General features: G+C 48.2%; 1 protein-coding gene across 1 annotated transcript in view; it reads right to left on the bottom strand.

Moving 5' to 3' along the window:
- LOC130107877 (inositol 1,4,5-trisphosphate receptor type 1) overlaps positions 1-22289 on the bottom strand; it is a 204821-nt gene that overhangs the window by 145942 nt on the left and 36590 nt on the right. Inside the window, exon 4 of the mRNA XM_056274659.1 lies at positions 6006-6115. Within this exon, the coding sequence (XP_056130634.1) occupies positions 6006-6115 (110 nt within the window). The remainder of the gene's footprint in view (positions 1-6005; positions 6116-22289) is intronic.

Raw genomic sequence — 22289 nt, 5'->3', positions numbered from 1 at the left:
ATTCTGTCACGACAACTACCCAATTGAGATAATAATGCATTGCACATGTTAGTATGTCTGTCAGGAAATTAACTGACACAAAAATTAACATTTTAACTACTATAATACTATTTTTAAACAATTTAAATTTCAGAGCCATGGTCGAACTTGAACAGCAAAATTGAAAAAGTGAAATTACCTGAAAAACAAAACGGAAAACACATATTGCTAATCTAACAAACGTAACAAGGCCTGTGAAACGTGACTTGTAACAAAAAAAGAACTGAAAATAACCGTTGAAACAGTCCCAAACAACGACGTAAAAACTACTAGAATGACCATGGCGGTCATTTTGACCGTTCTGGATTTTCCAAGTTTAATGACTTTGTGGAAAAATAAAAGACACAGACCTGCCGCTCCCCAAATGCTCCCAAAACTGCACATATTTGCATTAGAACGAGTTTTAAAATCAACTGCACAATAAAGGTACGATAAGATCTACCTACATCGACCACGAGCGGTGAAGATGACCGCGCATAATTTACGCGTCATCGTGCGCGTCATGCCACGTGTGTTGGTTACGTCACTTCCTTTGCAACGTTCAGTATTCCGTGTTGTTTTGTAGGCCTTGTTAGGTGTGTTAGAGTAGCAGGACGTGTTTTCCATGTTGTTTTTCAGGCCTTGTTAGGTGTGTTAGAGTAGCACTAAGTGTTTTCCGTGTTGTTTTGTAGGCCTTGTTAGGTGTGTTAGAGTAGCAGGAAGTGTTTTCCGTGTTGTTTTTCAGGCCTTGTTAGGTGTGTTAGAGTAGCACTACGTGTTTTCCGTGTTGTTTTGTAGGCCTTGTTAGGTGTGTTAGAGTAGCACGACGTGTTTTCCGTGTTGTTTTGTAGGCCTTGTTAGGTGTGTTAGAGTAGCACGACGTGTTTTCCGTGTTGTTTTGTAGGCCTTGTTAGGTGTGTTAGAGTAGCACTACGTGTTTTCCGTGTTGTTTTGTAGGCCTTGTTAGGTGTGTTAAGAGTAGCACTACGTGTTTTCCGTGTTGTTTTGTAGGCCTTGTTAGGTGTGTTAGAGTAGCAGGACGTGTTTTCCGTGTTGTTTTGTAGGCCTTGTTAGGTGTGTTAGAGTAGCAGGACGTGTTTTCTGTGTTGTTTTGTAGGCCTTGTTAGGTGTGTTAGAATAGCACTACGTGTTTTCCGTGTTGTTTTGTAGGCCTTGTTAGGTGTGTTAGAGTAGCAGGACGTGTTTTCCGTGTTGTTTTGTAGGCCTTGTTAGGTGTGTTAGAATAGCACTACGTGTTTTCCGTGTTGTTTTGTAGGCCTTGTTAGGTGTGTTAGAGTAGCAGGAAGTGTTTTCCGTGTTGTTTTGTAGGCCTTGTTAGGTGTGTTAGAATAGCACTACGTGTTTTCCGTGTTGTTTTGTAGGCCTTGTTAGGTGTGTTAGAGTAGCAGGACGTGTTTTCCGTGTTGTTTTGTAGGGCTTGTTAGAGTAGCAGGACGTGTTTTCCGTGTTGTTTTGTAGGCCTTGTTAGGTGTGTTAGAGTAGCAGGACGTGTTTTCTGTGTTGTTTTGTAGGCCTTGGTAGGTGTGTTAGAGTAGCAGGACGTGTTTGCCGTGTTGTTTTTCAGGCGGTGTGTCCAGCATGTCTGGTTACAGATGCGCCAGGTCTACCACCGACGCCTTGCAGTATCTACAGGCGTTGGACAGCGGCCATTTTAAATTGTTTAAAAATAGTATTAAAGTCGTTAAAATGTCAACTTTGGTGTCAGTTAGTTTCATAAGAGACATATTAACATATGCAATGCATTAATATCTCAGCTGGGTATTTATCTTGACACAATATAGAGTTTAAACACTATGGGCCGTCATGGTCGTTTTAGTAATTTTTATGTTCCGGTCGTTGTTTGGGACTGTTTAAACGGTTATTTTCAGTTTTTTTTCCTTTTTCCTTTTTACATTTACGTGTTATGGGCCTTGTTACGTTTGTTAGATTAGCAGTACGTGTTTTCCGCTCTGTTTTTCAGGTAATATTTTCACTTTTTAAATTTTGTTATTCAAGTAGGACCGTGTCTCTGAAGTTGAAATTGTTTAAGAATAGCATTATAGTTGTTAAAATGTTAATTTTGGTGTCAGTTAGTTTCCTAACAGACATACGCACATATGTAATGCATTAATATCTCAACTGGGTATTTATCTTGAGAGAATATAGAGTTTAAAAACAGGCGGTCATTTTGACCGCCCATGGTCGTTTTAGGTTGGAGTGAAATCCCGGTCATTCTTGTGTTGAGTGCGTCACAACCAGTACTGCATAGCAGGTAGTTCCTGTCTCAGTGAAATTTATCAAGCTCTGTTCTGCCGACGAGATTATAGCGTATAGATTATTTACTATTGCAAACTGTTAACTTCTCTCATGTCTTTTCTCTCCCTCTGAATGATGTCTTCTTTCTCTTCTTCTGTGTGTGAATGGTGTGAGCTGAGTCTCCCTTGTGTGCACGTGCAGTCTGTTCTCCTCCCAGGTCTCCATGGCGACGGTGGTCCCCACCTGGACACCGCTTCGCATTCTCATCATATTCTTCATACATTTTATAATTCCATAATAATTCTGTTATCCTCTTTCAGTGTTCTATTGTGTGAAGTGTGTAAACGCAACATCGTTGCACGGTGTCCATCTTGGGAGAGAGCTCCTCCTCTGTTGCTCCCTGAGGTTTCTTCCTATTTTTTCTCCCTGTTAATTTTTTTTTTTTTAGGGAATTGTTCCTTATCCACGCTCCACTGAGTTTTGTGCAGGTGATGATTTTAAACTTATCTATTGTATTAACTTTTTATTCTCTACCCTGCTTTGTTTTGATTTGATGCTGTCTGACACAGTGCTGCTTGTTTTTTACCGTGTCCTGTAAGGCAGTGGTTCTCAACCTTTTTGGGGTCCTGGACCCCCTGCGTATTTTTGATCTACCCTGAGGACCCCTCCACCTGATCTTGGGGGAGGGGGGTTGCAATTTGATAGAAACAGTAGAAACTGCATTTTAAATTGCATTATAGCATTTATTCACTCTTTGGGGCAAAAATAAGAGCTTTCAGTTGTAACTTACATATAATTAACAAAACAGAATTCTTATGCAGTAACTTTCAGATATATGTAACAAAACAGAATATGTATTCAGTAACTTTCAGATATATGTAACAACAGAATTTTTATGTGGTAGCTTTTAACAATGCAAACGGGAGCGAGATCTCTTATTAAAATACAATAAATTACACTTGTGAAACAGATGTAATTAGAGAAAAAAGTCCTGTTACCCTTTATAGTTTAGGTAGATAAAGGTCTGTCACATTTGAGTAAAATAATCCTATTTCTATAAATGTCATAGGAGATTTTTTTTAAAGATATTTTATTTTCACGGACCCCTTGCAATTACACCACGGACCACTAGGGGTCCGCGGACCCCCGGTTGAGAAACACTGCTGTAAGGCATCCTTGAGAGCTCTGAAAGGTGCCCACAAATAAAATGTATTATTATCGGATGTGAGGGTCTAAGGACAGGATGTTGTGTTGATTTAAAGCCCCCTGAGGCAAATTTGTGATATTGGGCTATACAAATAAAACTGACTTGACTTTTCAGTGAGTGCTTTTGTATTTTTTCCCCACATACTTATTTTACTTTATTTTTATTTTATTATCTGTACCAACAAGGCCAAGCTAAATTCCTAGTTCATGTATTGCACATGGCAGTAAAAGAATTTCTGATTCTGACTGGACAGATTGCAGTTCTGCCTTTCAGACAAAGCATGGCAAGAATAACAAAAAATGGTGGCCATACTTAACACATCAGCAGAGGAGCTTTAACCTTAATCTCTGGCTCACAGCTTCATCAAGATTTAGAAAAGATTGTTATCTTCAATTTTATGACTGTGTGGTGAGCTGCTAAATCGCTTTATATGGTACTGTATTGCAACAAGAGAAGAGTAAAAGTCATCAGAAATTTCTATAAATGGACTTCAGATTTTGTCAAATACATAATCCTTACGGAAATTGCTAAAAATTAAGTTTAGGGTGAAGAAAACAAAGAAGTGAAGGCCTTTAATCACCAAACCCTAAAAAATCCATCTGCTGGGACAGCACTTCACAGATTCTGTACATACTGTAGGTATGTAGCTTTGCATTCTATGTCAATAACAATTACCATTCAAACTTAGACAAAAGGCTAGGAGTTTTTTATTAGTTGTCAGGCAGTCTGGTTCTGCTGCCTGGTGAGTGCTGAGGACAGGCTGTGTGTGTGGTGCTGAGGACAGGCTGTGTGATGCTGCGGACAGGCTGTGTGTGATGCTGCGGACAGGCTGTGTGTGATGCTGCGGACAGGCTGTGTGTGATGCTGCGGACAGGCTGTGTGTGATGCTGAGGACAGGCTAGGTGTGACGCTGAGGACAGGCTGTGTGTGGTGTTGAGGACAGACTGTGTGTGGTGCTGAGGACAGGCTGTGTGTTGTGCTGAGGACAGGCTGTGTGTAATGAGGACAGGCATGTGTGGTGCTGAGGACAGGCTGTGTGTGATGCTGATGACAGGCTGTGTGTGTGGTGTTGAGGACAGGCTATGTGTGGTGTTGAGGACAGGCTGCTTGTGGTGCTGAGGACAGGCATGTGTGGTGATGAGGACAGGCTGTGTTTGTAGTGCTGAGGAAAGGCTGTGTGTGTGGTGCTGAGGACAGGCTGTGTTTGGTGTTGAGGACAGGCTGCTTGTGGTGCTGAGGGCAGGCTGTGTGGTGATGAGGACAGTCTGTGTGTGGTGCTGAGGACAGGCTGTGTATGATGCTGAGGACAGGCTGTGTGTGATGCTGAGGACAGGCTAGGTGTGACGCTGAGGACAGGCTGTGTGTGGTGTTGAGGACAGACTGTGTGTGGTGCTGAGGACAGGCCGTGTGTGGTGCTGAGGACAGGCTGTGTGTAATGAGGACAGGCATGTGTGGTGCTGAGGACAGGCTGTGTGTGAGGCTGATGACAGGCTGTGTGTGTGGTGTTGAGGACAGGCTATGTGTGGTTGAGGACAGGCTGCTTGTGGTGCTGAGGACAGGCATGTGTGGTGATGAGGACAGGCTGTGTTTGTAGTGCTGAGGAAAGGCTGTGTGTGTGGTGCTGAGGACAGGCTTTGTTTGGTGCTGAGGGCAGGCTGTGTGGTGATGAGGACAGTCTGTGTGTGGTGCTGAGGACAGGCTGTGTATGATGCTGAGGACAGGCTGTGTGTGATAATGAGGACAGGCTAGGTGTGACGCTGAGGACAGGCTGTGTGTGGTGTTGAGGACAGGCTGTGTGTGGTGCTGATGACAGGCTGTGTGTGGTGCTGAGGACAGGCTGTGTGTAATGAGGACAGGCATGTGTGGTGCTGAGGACAGGCTGTGTGTGATGCTGATGACAGGCTGTGTGTGTGGTGTTGAGGACAGGCTATGTGTGGTGTTGAGGACAGGCTGCTTGTGGTGCTGAGGACAGGCATGTGTGGTGATGAGGACAGGCTGTGTGTGTGGTGCTGAGGACAGGCTGTGTTTGGTGTTGAGGACAGGCTGCTTGTGGTGCTGAGGGCAGGCTGTGTGGTGATGAGGACAGTCTGTGTGGTGCTGAGGACAGGCTGGGTGTGTGGTGCTGAGGACAGGCTGGGTGTGTGGTGCTGAGGACAGGCTGGGTGTTGGTGCGGAGGACAGGCTGTGTGGTGCTGAGAACAGGGTGTGTGGTGCTGAGGGCTGGGTGTTGGTGCTGAGGACAGGCTGTGTGGTGCTGAGGACAGGCTGTGTGGTGCTGAGGGCAGGCTGGGTGTTGGTGCTGAGGACAGGCTGGGTGTTGGTGCCGAGGACAGGCTGGGTGTGGTGCTGAGGACAGGGTGTGTGTTGGTGCTGAGGACAGGCTGGGTGTTGGTGCCGAGGACAGGGTGTGTGGTGCCGAGGACAGGCTGTGTGTGTGGTGATGAGGACAGTCTGTGTGTGGTAATGAGGGCTGGGTATTGGTGCTGGCTGGTGATTCCGGGTGACGGGTGCAGTTGTCACTCACATGAAGCTTGTTCAGGAGGACGGTGTCGGTGTTCCCTCCAGGCTTTGCTGCCTTCCAGAACTGCTTCTGGGCCGAGTAGCGGTTCATTGGACACAACCTGAACAGGCAGTCTGAAGGAAGGAAGGAAGGAAGGCAAAAAACAGCAAGAAAGACAGGGCATGACAAGAGGAAAGAAAGACAGAAAGAAAGACACGGAGAGAAGATGTTTGTTCATTAATGAGAGGTGCTGGGTGGGCTGAGTCTTGGATAGATAATAATGTAGTAAAAGTTTGGGCAGAATTTATGAGCCCGCTCTAGGTCCGGCCTGGAGAGGTCAGGGTTAAGATGTGGGAGACAGGGCACATGGCTTGGAAACTAGACTCAAAACAACACAAGTCTGGGTTGCTATGTCGTCCCGGATCTAGACATCTCGGATCTAGAGTAGATACGAGCTCTTTAAACAAGAGTCCTGGAGAGAAGACTTCCTCTCAACCAGCCAGCGGACACCACGCTTCATAAATGACGCCATTTAGCCTGCCTTGGTATGCCATGTGATAGTCGGCACTTGAAGACTTTAAAAAAAATAAGCCATTGGCATCCGGGTGGTGCGGCGATCTCTTGTCTTCCAACACAGGCATCGCCAGTTCGAATCCCTGTGTTACCTCCGGGTTGGTCGGGTGTCCCTCCAGACATAATTGGCTGTCCCTGCAGGTGGGAAGCCAGATGTGGGTATGTGTCCTGGTCGCTGCACTAGCGCCTCCTCTGGTTGGTCAGGGCACCTATTCGGGTGGGGGGGGGGGATAGCTTGTTTGCAGTCACGTGATTCTGATGACGCACGAGATTCAGATGGGGGGCAGGAAGTGAAAAGCAGGATGGACGAGATGGAGCTAGTTTAGCCCGAACTGTGCTGGTTTAGACGATATCATAATGAGAGAAAGGTGTAAACAGGAAGTAAGCTGTGTTGGACATGAGCTTATGTCATGAAGAGGGATGTTTTTGAGGAAGTGGTCACTGCACACACGCGTGTTATCGGACCGCTCCTCCCAACCGCAGACGACGGCTCGCAGGCCATTTTTTCCAGTGTTTTCGGTCAATTTCTTGCATTTTCCCCCCTCGTGAACGACAACTCTTGTTACCCAATAAAAACTCCTTGTGGTTTCTCAGTTAAGGACGCCAAACATGGACATTTGGAAAGTTTGTGGTAGTGCTTCCTGTGTAGAAAATCACTTCCTGCCCTCCATCTGTAGTCATATGCAAACAACCTATAGCGTGATCCTCCCACGCGCTACGTCCCCCTGGTGAAACTCCTCGCTGTCAGGTGAAAAGAAGCGGCTGGTGACTCCACATGTACCGGGGGAGGCATGTGGTAGTCTGCAGCCCCCCCCCCCGGATCGGCAGAGGCCGGGACAGGTTGGAAGAGTGGAGTAACTGGACAAGTACAACTGGGGAGATAAGGGGAGGGAGGGAGGGTCCACAAAAAAAGCCTTTAACCTCTTTTACTCACCTTACTCACTTCTTTCAGCACAACCACACACACACAAACACACACACATCTATCTAGGGCCAATTTAGTACGGCCGAGTCACCGATTCATTTATGTCTGTACGTGCACAAGTGTGTACCCGTTTTCCACCAGTAGGCGTGTGTGGTTATATGTGTGGTCACTTCCTGCGGTTGCAGTAGGATAAGGGGCGGTCCAGGTAGAGGCCCAGCTCTGTGATCTGACGTGAGGAGAGACAGCGACAGCGAGATAGCCGTGGCGGGCCCAGCTTCCTCAGCGTGTCGGCGGGTACAAGGTGACTCAGCCAGACTGCGATTGTGCTGCTCATTTCCATAGATAGAGCAGGCGCTCGCCAAAGCTGTTACACTGATTTGCATTTGGACACAGCAAAGCATAGCACGCCGAGTTCCTCTTCTGCATTACTGCCAGCTCCTCACAAACGCCACCGCTGAGCTGCACACAACAGCGCAGCAGCCCCGGCCAGAGGACACGCAGCGTTTCATACCGTCTCATCGTCTGCGCTACAGAAAAGAAGGCTGGAATGGTGCACAGCTCCCCGCAAGACCTCTCAGCTCTTCCACATTCTTGTAGCTAGCCAGCACAGAAGACCTAATATTAGATCCCTCACGGCTAAGTTGAACCCCTGCCCACCAGCAACTCCTCCCTCCCAACCCCTGGCTTTCCTTGGACCTAACCTCCAGCAGTCAGATTGTACTTCTCTATCCTGAAGGGATGAAAAGAGCAAAAAGAGAGAGAGAGAAAAAACAATCAGTCCACCCACAACACCCCATTCTTCCTCCCTGTCATGGCTGCAGTAACACAGCAACATGACCAAATATGGCCGGCCGAGAGAAGGGGAGTGGGACGACCGAGCCAGGGGGAGAGGAGGGTGGGAACTCTATCTTCCTCCTCCTCATTCTATCATCCCTTCTTCTTCTGCTTTCTAGTCGGCACTCTGTCTCGCTCCCCGTCCACGCTTAGAGTTTACATTACTCTGACCCAAAACAAGGTTAGAGAAGCAGATGATGGGGAGTGCAATAACCAGAAAGACAAGACGAGAGGGTGAGAGACTAAATAAGAGAAGAAGAACAGAGGGTGAGGGACTAAATAAGAGAAGAAGAACAGAGGGTGAGGGACTAAAAAAGAAAAGAAGAGGGTGAGGGACTAAATAAGAAAAGAAGAGAGGGTGAGGGACTAAATAAGAAAAGAAGAGAGGGTGAGGGACTAAATAAGAAAAGAAGAGAGGGTGAGGGACTAAATAAGAGAAGAACAGAGGGTGAGGGACTAAATAAGAGAAGAAGAACAGAGGGTGAGGGACTAAATAAGAAAAGAACAGAGGGTGAGGGACTAAATAAGAGAAGAAGAACAGAGGGTGAGGGACTAAATAAGAGAAGCAGAGAGGGTGAGGGACTAAATAAGAAAAGAAGAGAGGGTGAGGGACTAAAGAGAAGAAGAGAGGGTGAGGGACTAAATAAGAAAAGAACAGAGGGTGAGGGACTAAATAAGAGAAGAACAGAGGGTGAGGGACTAAAGAGAGAGAGAGTGAGGGACTAAATAAGAGAAGAAGGGAGGGTGAGGGACTAAATAAGAAAAGAAGAGCGGGTGAGGGACTAAATAAGAGAGAGAGAAAAGAGAAGGATGGAGGGTTGCCCTCTCGACCAATAGCTCCGTGTGGAAGATGGTGGAGATATTTGTGTTTGCGTGCATCCGGGGTTGATGGGAAGGCAGATAAAACGCTGGGCTGGACTGAGTTAAACCGGCCGGGGTCAAAGTTGGTTCAGCCAGAAGAGGGAACAACACACACACGTAGACACTAAACACAGATACACACGCTTGCACCTTTGACAACCACGATCTTCCTAGCACATAGCAAGTGTTGTGATATTTACACAAGTGCCCTCTATATCATTTTATTATTTTTTATAAATTAATTTCTAGTTTTCCCCCTTATCCCACCCGATCAATGGCATATGGCCGTAACTCTTGTGGAATAACTCCCCTGGCTCACGTTTCCACAGGAAGGAGATAGTCGTAACACCAGCTTCCTTCAAACACGTGTTGGCTGCTCTCACTATTTTACACGCTGAAGCCTCCTCGCATGGATTGCGTCACCTTCAGGCCGCGAAGGAGGCGTAGGGAGAATGCTTTCAGTTGCTTGGCTGCAGGCGCCCGGGTGGGCCAGAGGGGTCGCTGGAGAACGACGAGTCCCCGAACACTACACCGATCTACACCCACTATCCCTCGGGTAAGGGTGGCCTAATGGATGCCTTACCCCGTGGACGCTCTGGCCGTGACCGGTTACGGCGAGTCTGGGACACGAACCTCCCAGCCACGTGACGAGCGGGTTGCAAGAATGGCGGATTATTCCGCTCGGCTGCCAGAGCGGCCTCTATATCATTTTAAACGGGCTGATTTTGCCCCGGCAGGTAAGACGAAGCATCAAGGTTAACCACCCTGAAACCCCTTCCTTCTAAATGTCGTGTCACGTGACTTCCTAGTGGTGGGCACGGTTACTGCAGCTCGTGTGAGGCAATGAGGGATCAGTTATAAAAGACAACCACCAGGAAGTGTTGATTTATTCACTTTCACAAAACTGCCGATAAGACTAAAGCACAACAAAAATGGCGTTAAGCACGACTCATTCAGTTGTACTACACCAGTAACAACCAATACACAACAGCAAAAGAGGGACACAAAAATTACCTCTGCACCGTGTTACAACACCTCCCGTCCTCTTTGCTAAATGGAAAGTAAAAATGACTCGCAGGGAAAATGCAAACATGCTCGCTCGCTTAAGAATCAGTATCTGGAAGCGGCTGGTGGGGCTGGGGGCAGCTGCCTCTGTGCTGCATCAGCAGGACTGGCTGCACACAGGTTCAAACCCCTCTGCTGAGAAGATGATGTGACATTTGTGACGCCAGCTTGATACTCTACATCACTGTTGTAGCAGTGGACACACCGAAGTGGACGGACATCGCCCCAGGTCAGCCATGACAGTGCTCAAGTTATGACATCAACGTGCCGTTATGACCATCCGGCCATTACCCAAGCCGCTTATCCCCGTCAGGTCACGGGATGCTGAAGCCTATCCCAGCAGTCATCGGACGGCAGGAGGGGACACACCCTGGACGGGCTACCAGTCCATCACAGGGCCACCGCATGACCGGATTAACTCACCAGGGGGCCCCGGGGCATGCACGTCCATTGCCCCCCCCCCCGCCCCGTCAGATAGGCTACGCAAACAATACTAGACATTGTTAAATGTAAAACTAATGCAAATACCCAACATGGTAGTCGACGCTATGCCAATCTGCATGGGATTTGGATGGCAACAACAAAGTACAACACAATTTTGAATCACAGAACAAACAGAGATGAGAATAGCGGCTCACAGCATCACAAACATATTGCAAAGCCGTCTTCCCACTTACAACGGCTTACCAACAGGAATTTCAGAGCAAATAATTTAGTGAAATATGGGCATATTTTAGTAAAACTATCCGTTTAATTACTTTTCAGTATGGGCATTCTAGCTAGCACATTTGTTTAACTATACACAATGAAGCTTGGGGCCCTGCATCAGTAGAGACTGTAGCTTGGGCGCCCCGCATCAATAGAGATTTTATAGCTTGGGACCCTGCATCAATACAGACTTTGTAACTTGGGACCCTGCATCAGTAGAGACTGTAGCTTGCGGCCCCGCATCAATAGAGACTTTGTAGCTTGTGGCCCTGCATCAGTAGAGACTGTAGCTTGGGGCCCCGTATCAATACAGACTTTGTAGTTTGGGGCCCCACATCAATAGAAACTTTGTAGCTTGGGGCCCCCGCATCAATAGAGACTAGCTTGGGCCCTGCATTGCGACGCAGGGTTGGAACAAATGTCCCTTGTAGGGTATCATTGGGGATCCCTACTATGCGCAAACACAATACCCCTGACCTTTTGGGGCCCCTCGTGGTCCAGGGCCGTGGGGCAATTGCCCAGTCCGTAATCCAGCCGTGGACCACCGTTATTAACATTAGATCTAAAAACATGCAGTTAACAAATATTAACGTTAAAAATATTTCAACCAAGGGCGTCCGGGTGGCGTGGCGGTCTATTCCGTTGCCTACCAACACGGGGATCACTGGTTTGAATCTCCGCGTTATCTCCGGATTGGTCGGGCGTCCCTACAGACACAATTGGCCATGTCTGCGGGTGAGAAGCCGGATGTGGGGGTATGTGTCCTGGTCGCTGCACTAGCGCCTCCTCTGGTCAGTCAGGATGGTGAGACTGTGAGGCCATCGGAAGCGCGTGCACCTGTTGGCGTGAGGGAGCTGATATGCTGAAGCGTGGGGACGCGCTTCCCGAAGGAGGGGGGTAGTGTAACGTGCACGGATAAATAGACACGCTAGCCCTTGGCTAACGGGTTGGACCCTTTAGTCGACTGGTTAATGTTGTCGCCCATGGTGCGGGAGATCCGGGTTCGCGTCCTGGCTGCGGCAGTTCCCAAGCTGCCGCCCGAATTCGATACATTGGTACAGCCTGCTCGGGGGGAGGGGGAACTGGGGGGGGGGTAGCGTGAGCCTCCCATGCGCTATGTCCCCCTGGTGAAATACCTCACTGTCAGGTGAAAAGAAGTGGCTGGTGACTCCACATGTATCGGAGGAGGCATGTGGTAGTCTGCAGCCCTCCCCGGATCGGCAAAGGGGGTGGAGCAGCAACCGGACGGCTTGGAAGAGTGGGGTAATTGGCTGGATACAATTGGGGAGAAAAAGGGAGTTAAAAAAAAAATATATAAAAACATACATACATATATTTCAACCATAAACATATAATAAATTAATATTTCTTCCCATGTGTGACTGGTTTTACCACATCCTTTTTGAAGTGTAGTCTTCTAACCATATGCTGCATATCTAGTCATAGTGACAAGCCAGCAGATACCCCAGGTACAATTGGCTTTGTGAGGAGTACCAAAATGGCTGCTAAGGAACTTCCGTTGGCATTAACCTTAGTGGGCGTTCTATCATCGTGTCACCAATCCAGAGGTTATCATACGTCAGTGGTTTAAACAACGACATATCAGACGCTGGGAGAGAGCTGAAGACGGTGGTTCTCTCCCCAACAAGCACACCATCTGTGTGGTTTTACCAGTCATCTACATGGCGTTGAACATGGGGAGAGTACCATTTAAACCAGAATTGAAAATAACCCCCCCGTGTTTCTTCTGAAATCGATAACTTGTTGACGATAAATTATCGATACCATTTCGTCACCCAGCACTGTAAATCCACAAACAGCATTGTAACAGGCTTAGAATGTGCTGTGAGAGAGAGCGAGAGAGAGAGAGAGAGAGAGAGAGAGAGAGAGAGAGAGGTAAGCAGAATGAACTGAAGGACGGCCCTTTTCTGAGTCAGCTGCAAGAGACAACAGTAATTCAGCATTGCCTGAGGTCTGGCCCTGAAGAATTCCACTGTGAAGAATTCTAATGAGGAAAGGTGGTGAGACTGGTCCTGAGGACAGGTTTGGTTTGGTCAGGTGACCCAATTAATATTTCTTCAACATTCCTATTGCTAAAGGTAATGGTGCAGGTTTTCTTTCTGCCAGATAGTTCATTACATTCACCTGCTGTTCCAGGTTAAAACCTCCCTTACTGGAGGCTGGAATACCTGATATACCAGGTGAATGTAATGAACCACCGAGCAGACTAGAATAACAGGAACACATGTGGTACCTGAGGACTGGATTAAGAACTGCTGGTTAAGGCAATATTTCACTACGATATCCATCGATAAATATTGTATTCATACGTTTGAACTTGGGACAACTTTTTAGCATTTTTTTAATACTTTTTTTAGCAACAGGCACGGGCACAAGTTTAGCAACAGGCATGGACACAAGTCCATGAATACTGGGATGGCATCCAGCGCTTTACCTGTGCCCCCATCCATAGGGTTAGAAGTTGTGTCAGGAAGGATACCCGACATAAAATTTTGCCAAATCAGTATGCGGATTGACAAGCCCATACCGGATCGGTCAAGGCCCGGGTTGACAACGGCCGCCAGTGGTGCTGTGCCCTCACAGGGTACCGATGGAAAATATCAATTCCGCTCCGGCAACCTCTGAGAAAGGGAATAAACTGGAATAATAATAATGAAGAACAAGAACAACAGGAACAACTTGGGAAGATTCGGCCTCTGATACTGTGTGCCCTGTATGACCTTATTTGTCTCTGTCACTTACTTTTAATCTCGGGAGGTCAGAAATACAGAATCAAAGATAAAACGCACAAATTTTCGACCTTATCTGTCTATCTGTAACAGGGATGAAAAACACCTGCAGTTGTGCCCAGTGGTTTCTGCATCTCTGGGGCGGCAGCAAAACAGTTTTTTTCTGGCTGCCAAGTGACGTATCGTGACTTTAGCCGGCGGGCAGAGAAACTAAAAACTACAGCCTAGCAGGGTTTCTAACACTCTAATCCACTCTAATGATGCTGTTCAAAAAACAACATCCTCGTTCTGTTGGCTAAGCTACGTTTCTGATGGTGGAAAAGGTGTCCCACAACAGTAGCACAATGGATCTTATGAACGACGATACAGACGCAAGAGCGCAATACATTCTGGTATGTGTAGGCACCGTGGGAAAGACTGTGAGCAGCAGAACACCGGTTTCTCCATCAATACATTACACAGTCAGGATTTTCTTGCTTCAATCTAGAGGCACCGCGTCATCAAACATCCCCCCCTTCTGGGGGAAAGAATCGCGCCTTCACATAATGGGAGAAACAGGAAAATGCTGAAAAGCTGTTGTGTAGCAGGTTATAAAACAAACACAGGAATCCGCATCTCTATACACAGGTTGGTTATTTACAGACAACACTTAGCCTAATGCTAACTCGATCAAATATGTGTCGATGTCCGGATAAGCAATGTCCGGCCACCGTCAGGTCATTGATCCATTTGGATGGAGGGAGGCTGAAGGGGCATGATGGCTGACCAATCAACCTTCATTTATTAAGGTACCGCAAACACTCGGGTTCACGCAAGGTAGCAAAATAATTACTAGACACGTCTATAAAACCAAGGCTTGTTTACCACGAAATGAACACATACTAACTTGTCAAAATTCTCAGCTAAATATAACTCAATCTACATTAACATCTCCAGGATCTGAGGTTTTCTATCCCCCCAAAAGGGGCGCAGCCATGACGCTTTGTGGACAACTCGTAAGTGTCGGTCTGGTCTAGAGGACTGCGTTGGGAATGCAAATCTCGCGGGAGCCGATGGTTTTCACTTTGCTGCGGGTGGGAGTGGGTGGTCAAAAAATAAACTGGGTCTCAAGATTTAGCTAGCACTAACCAGAAGGATGGAGTCAACGAATGAAGTTGAAAAGAAAACCAAAGCACGTCATTACAACACTACGGAGCCAGGGAGGTGACATGGACGTAGTGTTTTAACTCGCACACACACTTTGCTTTAGTAAGACAGGAGCACGTTTTAGTAAAGCTCATGCCCCCGCTGCTAGCAAAGCACATCACTTCACTACGTTTTTACCAATAGGTATACATGTCTTCATTAACTACACAGTAAAGTTGTGTTTTCCCTTTGGGACGGGCGAGGACACAAAAATCAATGGAACTTCATTGTACAGGTGTGAATGATCAGACTGTTTGTGAGAGGAGGTGGAAGTGTAACACACATTGCGGGAGCGGGCGAAGTGTAACACGCATTGCGGAAGCAGGTGGGAGTGTAACACACATTGCAGGAGCTGGCGGGATGGTAACACACATTGCGGGAGCAGGCAAAGTGTAACACACATTGCGGGAGCGGACAAAGTGTAACACACATTGCAGGAGCAGATGGAAGTGTAACACACATTGCAGGAGCAGATGGAAGTGTAACACACATTGCAGGAGCAGGCGGAAGTGTAACACACATTGCAGGAGCAGGCGGGAGTGTAACACACATTGCAGGAGCAGGCGGGAGTGTAACACACATTGCAGGAGCGGGCGAAGTGTAACACGCATTGCAGAAGCAGGTGGGATGGTAACACACATTGCGGGAGCAGGCAAAGTGTAACATATTGTGGGAGCGGACAAAGTGTAACACACATTGCAGGAGCAGATGGAAGTGTAACACACATTGCAGGAGCAGATGGAAGTGTAACACCCATTGCAGGACCAGATGGAAGTGTAACACACATTGCAGGAGCAGATGGAAGTGTAACACACATTGCAGGAGCAGATGGAAGTGTAACACACATTGCAGGAGCAGGCGGGAGTATAACACACATTGCGGAGCAGGCAGGGGTGTAACACATTGTGGGAGTGGGCGGGAGTGTAACACACATTGCGGGAGCAGGCGGGAGTGCAACACACATTGCGGGAGCAGGCAGGGGTGTAACACACATTGCGGGAGTGGGCGGTAATGGTCAGAAATCCAGTGGGAGTGCGATTAAGAAAACAGTCTGTGCAGGGCGCTACTTCAGTCCACTATATTTTCCTCCGTACTGATGGCACATACAAAAAACCATCAGTGAGAGTTTCCTTTTAAAAAAAACCTGCTAGTGTCAGAGAATGGCTGCTTATGAACTCCCAGAATAAAAATCAGTACAACTTGTTAACACAACAAACAACTTGCTAATTGGCACAATTTGTGTAAAAGAAAATACAGCAAGACACCACAGATACTAGCAACAAAAATCACTATGTCTGTCTACAGCAGAGAGTGGTGGACACAGATTCATTTGTTTTCTTTCAGCAGACAAATATGATGATACGCATGCTAGAAAAGCTAAATTAATTTTATCTTCAGTAGACCCATTTGCTAGGCTAATCTATGGGGAACAGGAAGGCGTCTACGCATGGCCAGAGATGACCTGCACATGTCAGCTCCGAGCTCTGGAGTCTGCACTCTCAGACTGCCGCGTATTTAATTTATCATCAAAAATATCAACGTATAAATTTACAACAAATACAACCAGTGTGTGTTGAACGGTGTCATACTCAAATGATGAAGGTTATCCTCCTCACATCACAGCCTTCCCAGCCAAATCTTCATGGGAATTACTTCTCACAGGTACACAGACTGGGAGCAGCCGACTCACAACTGTTAACTGTTGTCCAAGGACTTAAAAGGGGCAAGGCTGCCCGTTCCAGCCCTCACCACCTTCTACAGGGACACCACTAAAGCATTCTAACCTGCGGTCTCACACCCTGGTTCGATAACTGCAGAGACCGAACAACACCAGCTGAACAGAATAGTGAAGACAGCTAGGAAGATGATTTGTGCCCCTCTCCCCTTCCTGTTGGAGGTGTACCATCATCACTGTGTTCTCAGAGCCTCCAGCATCATGAAGGACCTCCACCACCCTTCTCATAACCTGTTCTCCCTCCTGCCGTCTGGGAAGAGCTACACGAGCATCTGTGCTACATCCAGCAGAAGGCTAACCCACGTGCAGTCTGGATTATTAACAAACTGCCCCCCCATCCACCTATCCTCTACCCCCCCCCCCCATCAGTGCTGGTCACTTGTTGACAGACACCAGCTGTCAACATTTAAACTGAAATGGCACTTTAATGGACTGTGTTGCACTTGAGCCTGTGTTGTTAATTGTTTGTGCTTTTTGTTTTGTTCTGTCTGTTTTTATGTTTTTAGTAGTATTTTTTAGGGCATTTTTGGATGTGTATTTTCATCTTTTCTGTTGCGATGCTGTGGGCTGGGAGAAACGGCATTTTGCTTCTATTTATGTGCACTGGTACATAATGAAAATGACAAACAATCTTGAATCTTAAAATATTGTTTAAATGTGTATAAAACTAAGCTGCCAACAGCTGTAAGGCTACCAGAGAATTTTGCATCCGTGTTTATTTTGTCTGTAATGGACCACTGGCAGAGTAAAAACACAGGGGATGCACATTCAGATAGCGGCTCGTTTCTGTTCCATGTCTGCCATCCTGACTAATGAGCAATTAACCCTCAGCACAAAAATCCTCAGATGTCCACATCAAACAGCACTCATCAATGAACACGGGCTGAGACAAACCCAGGCGGGACCAGAACCGGGCTCTGCCACACAGCGGGGTGCGAGCTGGTTCACACTGCTACAGCTACAACATCTCCAGAGACGTGTGGCGAAGGAAAATAGGCCACGCTAGAAACAGACAGAACTCTCTGCCGGCCTGAAAATTAAATCAGAAGAGCCCGGCGTGAAAAAGCTGCTGCCAGCCTACTGAGGATCTTGTTCTGTCAGAAATACTGTGAGGGACACAACTAATGGGTTGTGTTGCATGTAAAACAACAAATGGATCTCTCAACAGCTGCCTTTGCCGCTTCCTGCAAGACCTCTGCTGTCTCTAAGCACAGGAAAGCAATATGTATGATCACGATGAGAGCGAGGACCCAGTGGGGGAACAGTATCTGGGGTTTATCAAGGTTGAGCCATCTGACAAGCCCACGCCTTTGACAGCAGCAGCTCTACGGGCTGCCAACCCCATGAGACCTTTTATAAGAGCAGTCAGGAGGCGGCCCGGGGCCTCCTGCTCTCCATGGCGATTAGAAATTGGTTAGTTGTGCCACCACTCCATGATAGTGTCGATTCAGGCAAACCAAACAAACAGAGGAGGACTGTGGGCGAGGGAAGGCAGGCCAGGAGACAACCCAACCCCGATAACTGTAGTGGTAGTCACATGCTACTAGTGTAGCGGGAAGACCACCAGGCCACTGAGAGGCAGGCAGCTGAAAACATAGAATTTGCTGTTTTGATGTGTTTTCTTCAAAGTTCTTTGTGTGTCCTTATCAGTCTCCCCACCCCACCCCACCCCCATCCCCCATTCAGTGCTAACCAAATGCACATCAGTTGATAAACTGTCCATTTCAACTGGATTTCCTCTTTATCCAGCGTTGGCAGATGTTTCAGCTCAAGCTCTGGGACAATTTAAGAGGAAGAGGTTTTCAACTGGGTTTTTTTTCCTCCTGTTTGTCTAACCCCAGTTGTACTTGGCCAATTACCCCACTCTTCCGAGTCGTCCCGGTTGCCTCTCCACCCCCTCTGCTGATCCGGGGAGGGCTGCAGACTACCACATGCCTCCTCCCATACACGTGGAGTCGCCAGCCGCTTCTTTTCACCTGACAGTGAGGAGTTTCACCAGGGGGACGTAGCGCGTGGGAGGATCACGCTATTCCCCCAGTCCACTCCCCCGAACAGGCGCCCCGACTGACCAGAGGAGGCGCTAGTGCAGCGACCAGGACACATACCCACATCCAGCTTCCCACCTGCAGACACGGCCAATTGTGTCTGTAGGGACGCCTGGCCAAGCCAGAGGTAGAGCAACATGAACTCCGTTGCCATTATTGTGTGTTGATGTCTGAACTGCTGAAAAAGTGTTTTCACGTGAGCCGTCGAGTCCTCCTGCTGACCTGACTGCTGAGGTTGGAGGATCGTTTGGTTAAATTTAGCCCCAATGATGATTCATTGTTAATGTTGTCTGAATGAGAGCTTGTACTGGGAATGACTGCTGAAACGTGCTTGGTTGCAAGAACTGAGTGAGCTTCTTGTAGGGGTCAGGGCAGGGTCAGTGACCATGGCTATCATCCACATGATAACTGCAATGACAAATCTGCTCTCAGCCACCCCTCTATCATCCAAGCAGCCCGTAGTGATACTGTGATCCATGCAATGCATGGACAAAGTGATTAGTTATAAGTAGTTCAGACTGTCAGCTTCAAATGTCGGCCAGTCACCAATCTCCCATTTACAGTAAATAGTAAATAGTTGCCATAATCAACAGATGGCGTAAACCTGAAAAAAAAGAGCCAGTTTTAGCTTTGAGAAACAAAAACTACCTCTCTGCTACAACACTGAATCATTTAGAGACGGGCATTGTAGGAATGTATGCAGACAACCCACAGATGACTAGAGGAGGGCACTCGGTATCGTGCAGATCCCCGCCAGGCGTACCGCTCCTTCTCTGGTGCTCGGGCTTGGGTGACCAACCACCTGAGGAGTCGGCACACAGTTGCAGCAGGTTTTTCAAAAGTTTTGAATCACCGCGACCATGAGAGGTCCTTGATCACACAGTCATGAAATCATCGTGCTGACAGGCCCGGTAGCATGAGAGATTAGCCGTGCAGTGTTTTCCTGCCATGCCAACACCTTTACACAGCGCCCAAGTCGACTGAATGGGAAATATGAGGGGGAAAAAAAAGGTTTTTTATATGCAGCGTTCAAAGCTAAAAAATCTACCCAATAAAAATGCTTTGTCTGTCAGTCTGAGGGTGCGCAGCCTCCTACACAGACCGCACACGAACGCAACGGAGTCTAATATGAACTTGCACTTCCCAAAAAGGAAAGGTTTGCCATGGGACCGGGGCGGCACGGTGGCACAGTGGTTAGTACAATCGCCTCACAGCAAGAAGGTCCTGGGTTTGAGCCCTGGGGTAATCCACCTTGGGGGTCGTCTCGGGCCGTCCTCTGTGTGGAGTTTGCATGTTCTCCCCGTGTCTATGTCCTCCAGGTGCTCTGGTTTCCTCCCACAGTCCAAAGACATGTAGGTCAGGTGAATCAGCCGTACTAAATTGTCCCTAGGTGTGCATGTGTGGAAACTGTGATGGCCTGGCGGCCTGTCCAGGGTGTCTCCCCGCCCGACACCCAGTGACGGCTGGGATAGGCTCCAGCGTCCCCGCCACCCTGAGAGCAGGATAAGCAGTTTGGATGCTATGGGACCGTGTTGGTCTGACCCTAACTGTGTCTTTGTTTTCATAATATAATAAAGCTGGGTAAACCGTTTACGTGGTTGACTCAGATCAGGCAGCGACAAGAATATACAACACTTCCGGTTTTGTTTTTTTAATTTCCCCCCTTTTTCTCCCCAATTGTATTCGGCCAGTCACCCCACTCTTCCGAGTCATCCCGGTCGCTGCTCCACCCCCTCTGCTGATCCGGGGAGAGCTGCAGACTACCACGTCTCCTCCGATACATGTGGAGTCACCAGCCGCTTCTTTTCGTCTGACAGTGAGGAGTTTCACCAGGGGGACGTAGCACGTGGGAGGATCATGCCCATCCCTCAGCCCCCCCCCCCCAAGCAGTCTCCCCGACCGACCAGAGGAGGCGCTAGTGCAGCTACCAGGACACACACTCGCATCCGGGTTCCCACCCGCAGACACAGCCAATTGTGTCTGTAGGAACGCCCGACAAAGCCGGAGGTAACATGGGGATTTGAACTGGCGATCCCCATGTTGGTAGGTAACGGAATAGACTGCCACACTATCCAGACGCCCCCAACAATTCCTGTTTTGACTGCAGGTTGTTCCTTTATAACCTTTGCATTTTTTGGTTTATCAAAATTCTTTTAATAGCTTTTGATCATGTTGTAGATGAGTCGCGCATGCGCACGGCTGACAGTGACAAAGGTATCGATCAGGCGGTGGCAGAGGGAAGCGTTGGTCAAATGAGCAACACAGACAACGTAGAGAGGGTGACAGCGAGAACAAACATTTTTGAAGGTTTAGAATCACCCCAACCACAAGAGGTCCTTCATTATGCAGTCGTAAATGTGCACAAAAAAATTGGGCTGGTGTCTGGGTGGCGTGGCGGTCTATTCCGTTGCCTACCAACGTGGGGATCGCCGGTTCGAATCCCTCTGTTACCTCCGGCTTGGTCGGGCGTCCCTACAGACACAATAAGATGGGTTGAATGCAGAGAACAAATTCATTGTAAGAACATAATAGTGGTCTATTACGTTGCCTACCAACACAGGGATCACCGGGTCGAATCCCCGTGTTACCTCCAGCTTGGGTCGGGCGTCCCTACAGACAGAATTGGCCCCCTCTGCGGGTGGAAAACCGGATGTGGGTATGCTTCCTGGTCGCTGCACTAGCGCCTCCTCTGGCCTGTTGGGGTGCCTTTTCGGGGGGGGGCTGGGGGGAATAGCGTGATCCTCCCACGCGCTACATCCCCCAGGTGAAACTCCTCACTGTCAGGTGAAAAGAAGCGGCTGGTGACTCCACATGTATGGGAGGAGGCATGTGGTAGTCTGCAGCCCTCCCTGGATCAGCAGAGGGGGTGGAGCAAAAGGACGGCTCCGAAGAGTGGGGTAATTGGCCAAGTACAATTGGAGAGAAACAAAGGGGGGGGGGATTTGGGATGATAGGTCCAGTAGTTAGTGAGATTAGCCACGGACACACACACACACACACACACACGTGAGCATAATCTCCTCCAGGCTACCTGCCTGGCGGGGATAACAAAAGCAAACATGAGATTAATTTAAAAAAATCCACAAGGGAAAATGAAGGAGCTTAATGATGGAGAGGAGGGGTGGAGGTGTGACCACTTGACCAATACTGAACTTATTTTACACCGCTATGTTAGTGCGATGAAAGGATCTGTCAGCGCAACAGCCCCAGAAAAGACAAGTATATGGGCCAAGTGTCCAAACTGCCGAGTTAAGAAGTGGACACCAGCGTGTCTGCTGGCAAACTGGTACATCTGCCTCGGAACAGGTCGTCTGGCTGTGCTGAAGTGTGCAGGCGGAGGAATGCGCTGAACCTGACGGGTGTATGTCGCTTGTATTGGGGGATGAGGGGTCGGGTAGGGATGCTGTTTAACAGAAGAGAGATCGCGGGGCTGGAGTATCGGGCAAGACTCGAGTTCTGCTACCTCAGTATATACACTCGCATGCCCAACGAGAGCGAGTGACTGTGCAAAGGGGCGCTCATGCTTACATTAGCAGGAAATGGCGAGCATACCTCAGCAGTGACAGCGTGAGGCCTGCTGGACGCGGCCGCTCTGGCCCCATTCCTGCGGCACTCGCTAAAGGAGGA

Source organism: Lampris incognitus, chromosome 2 (assembly GCF_029633865.1).
Source record: "Lampris incognitus isolate fLamInc1 chromosome 2, fLamInc1.hap2, whole genome shotgun sequence".
Lineage (NCBI taxonomy): Eukaryota > Metazoa > Chordata > Actinopteri > Lampriformes > Lampridae > Lampris > Lampris incognitus.
The sequence above is the reverse complement of the archived record's forward strand: the minus strand, read 5'-3'. Positions and strand labels throughout refer to the sequence as shown.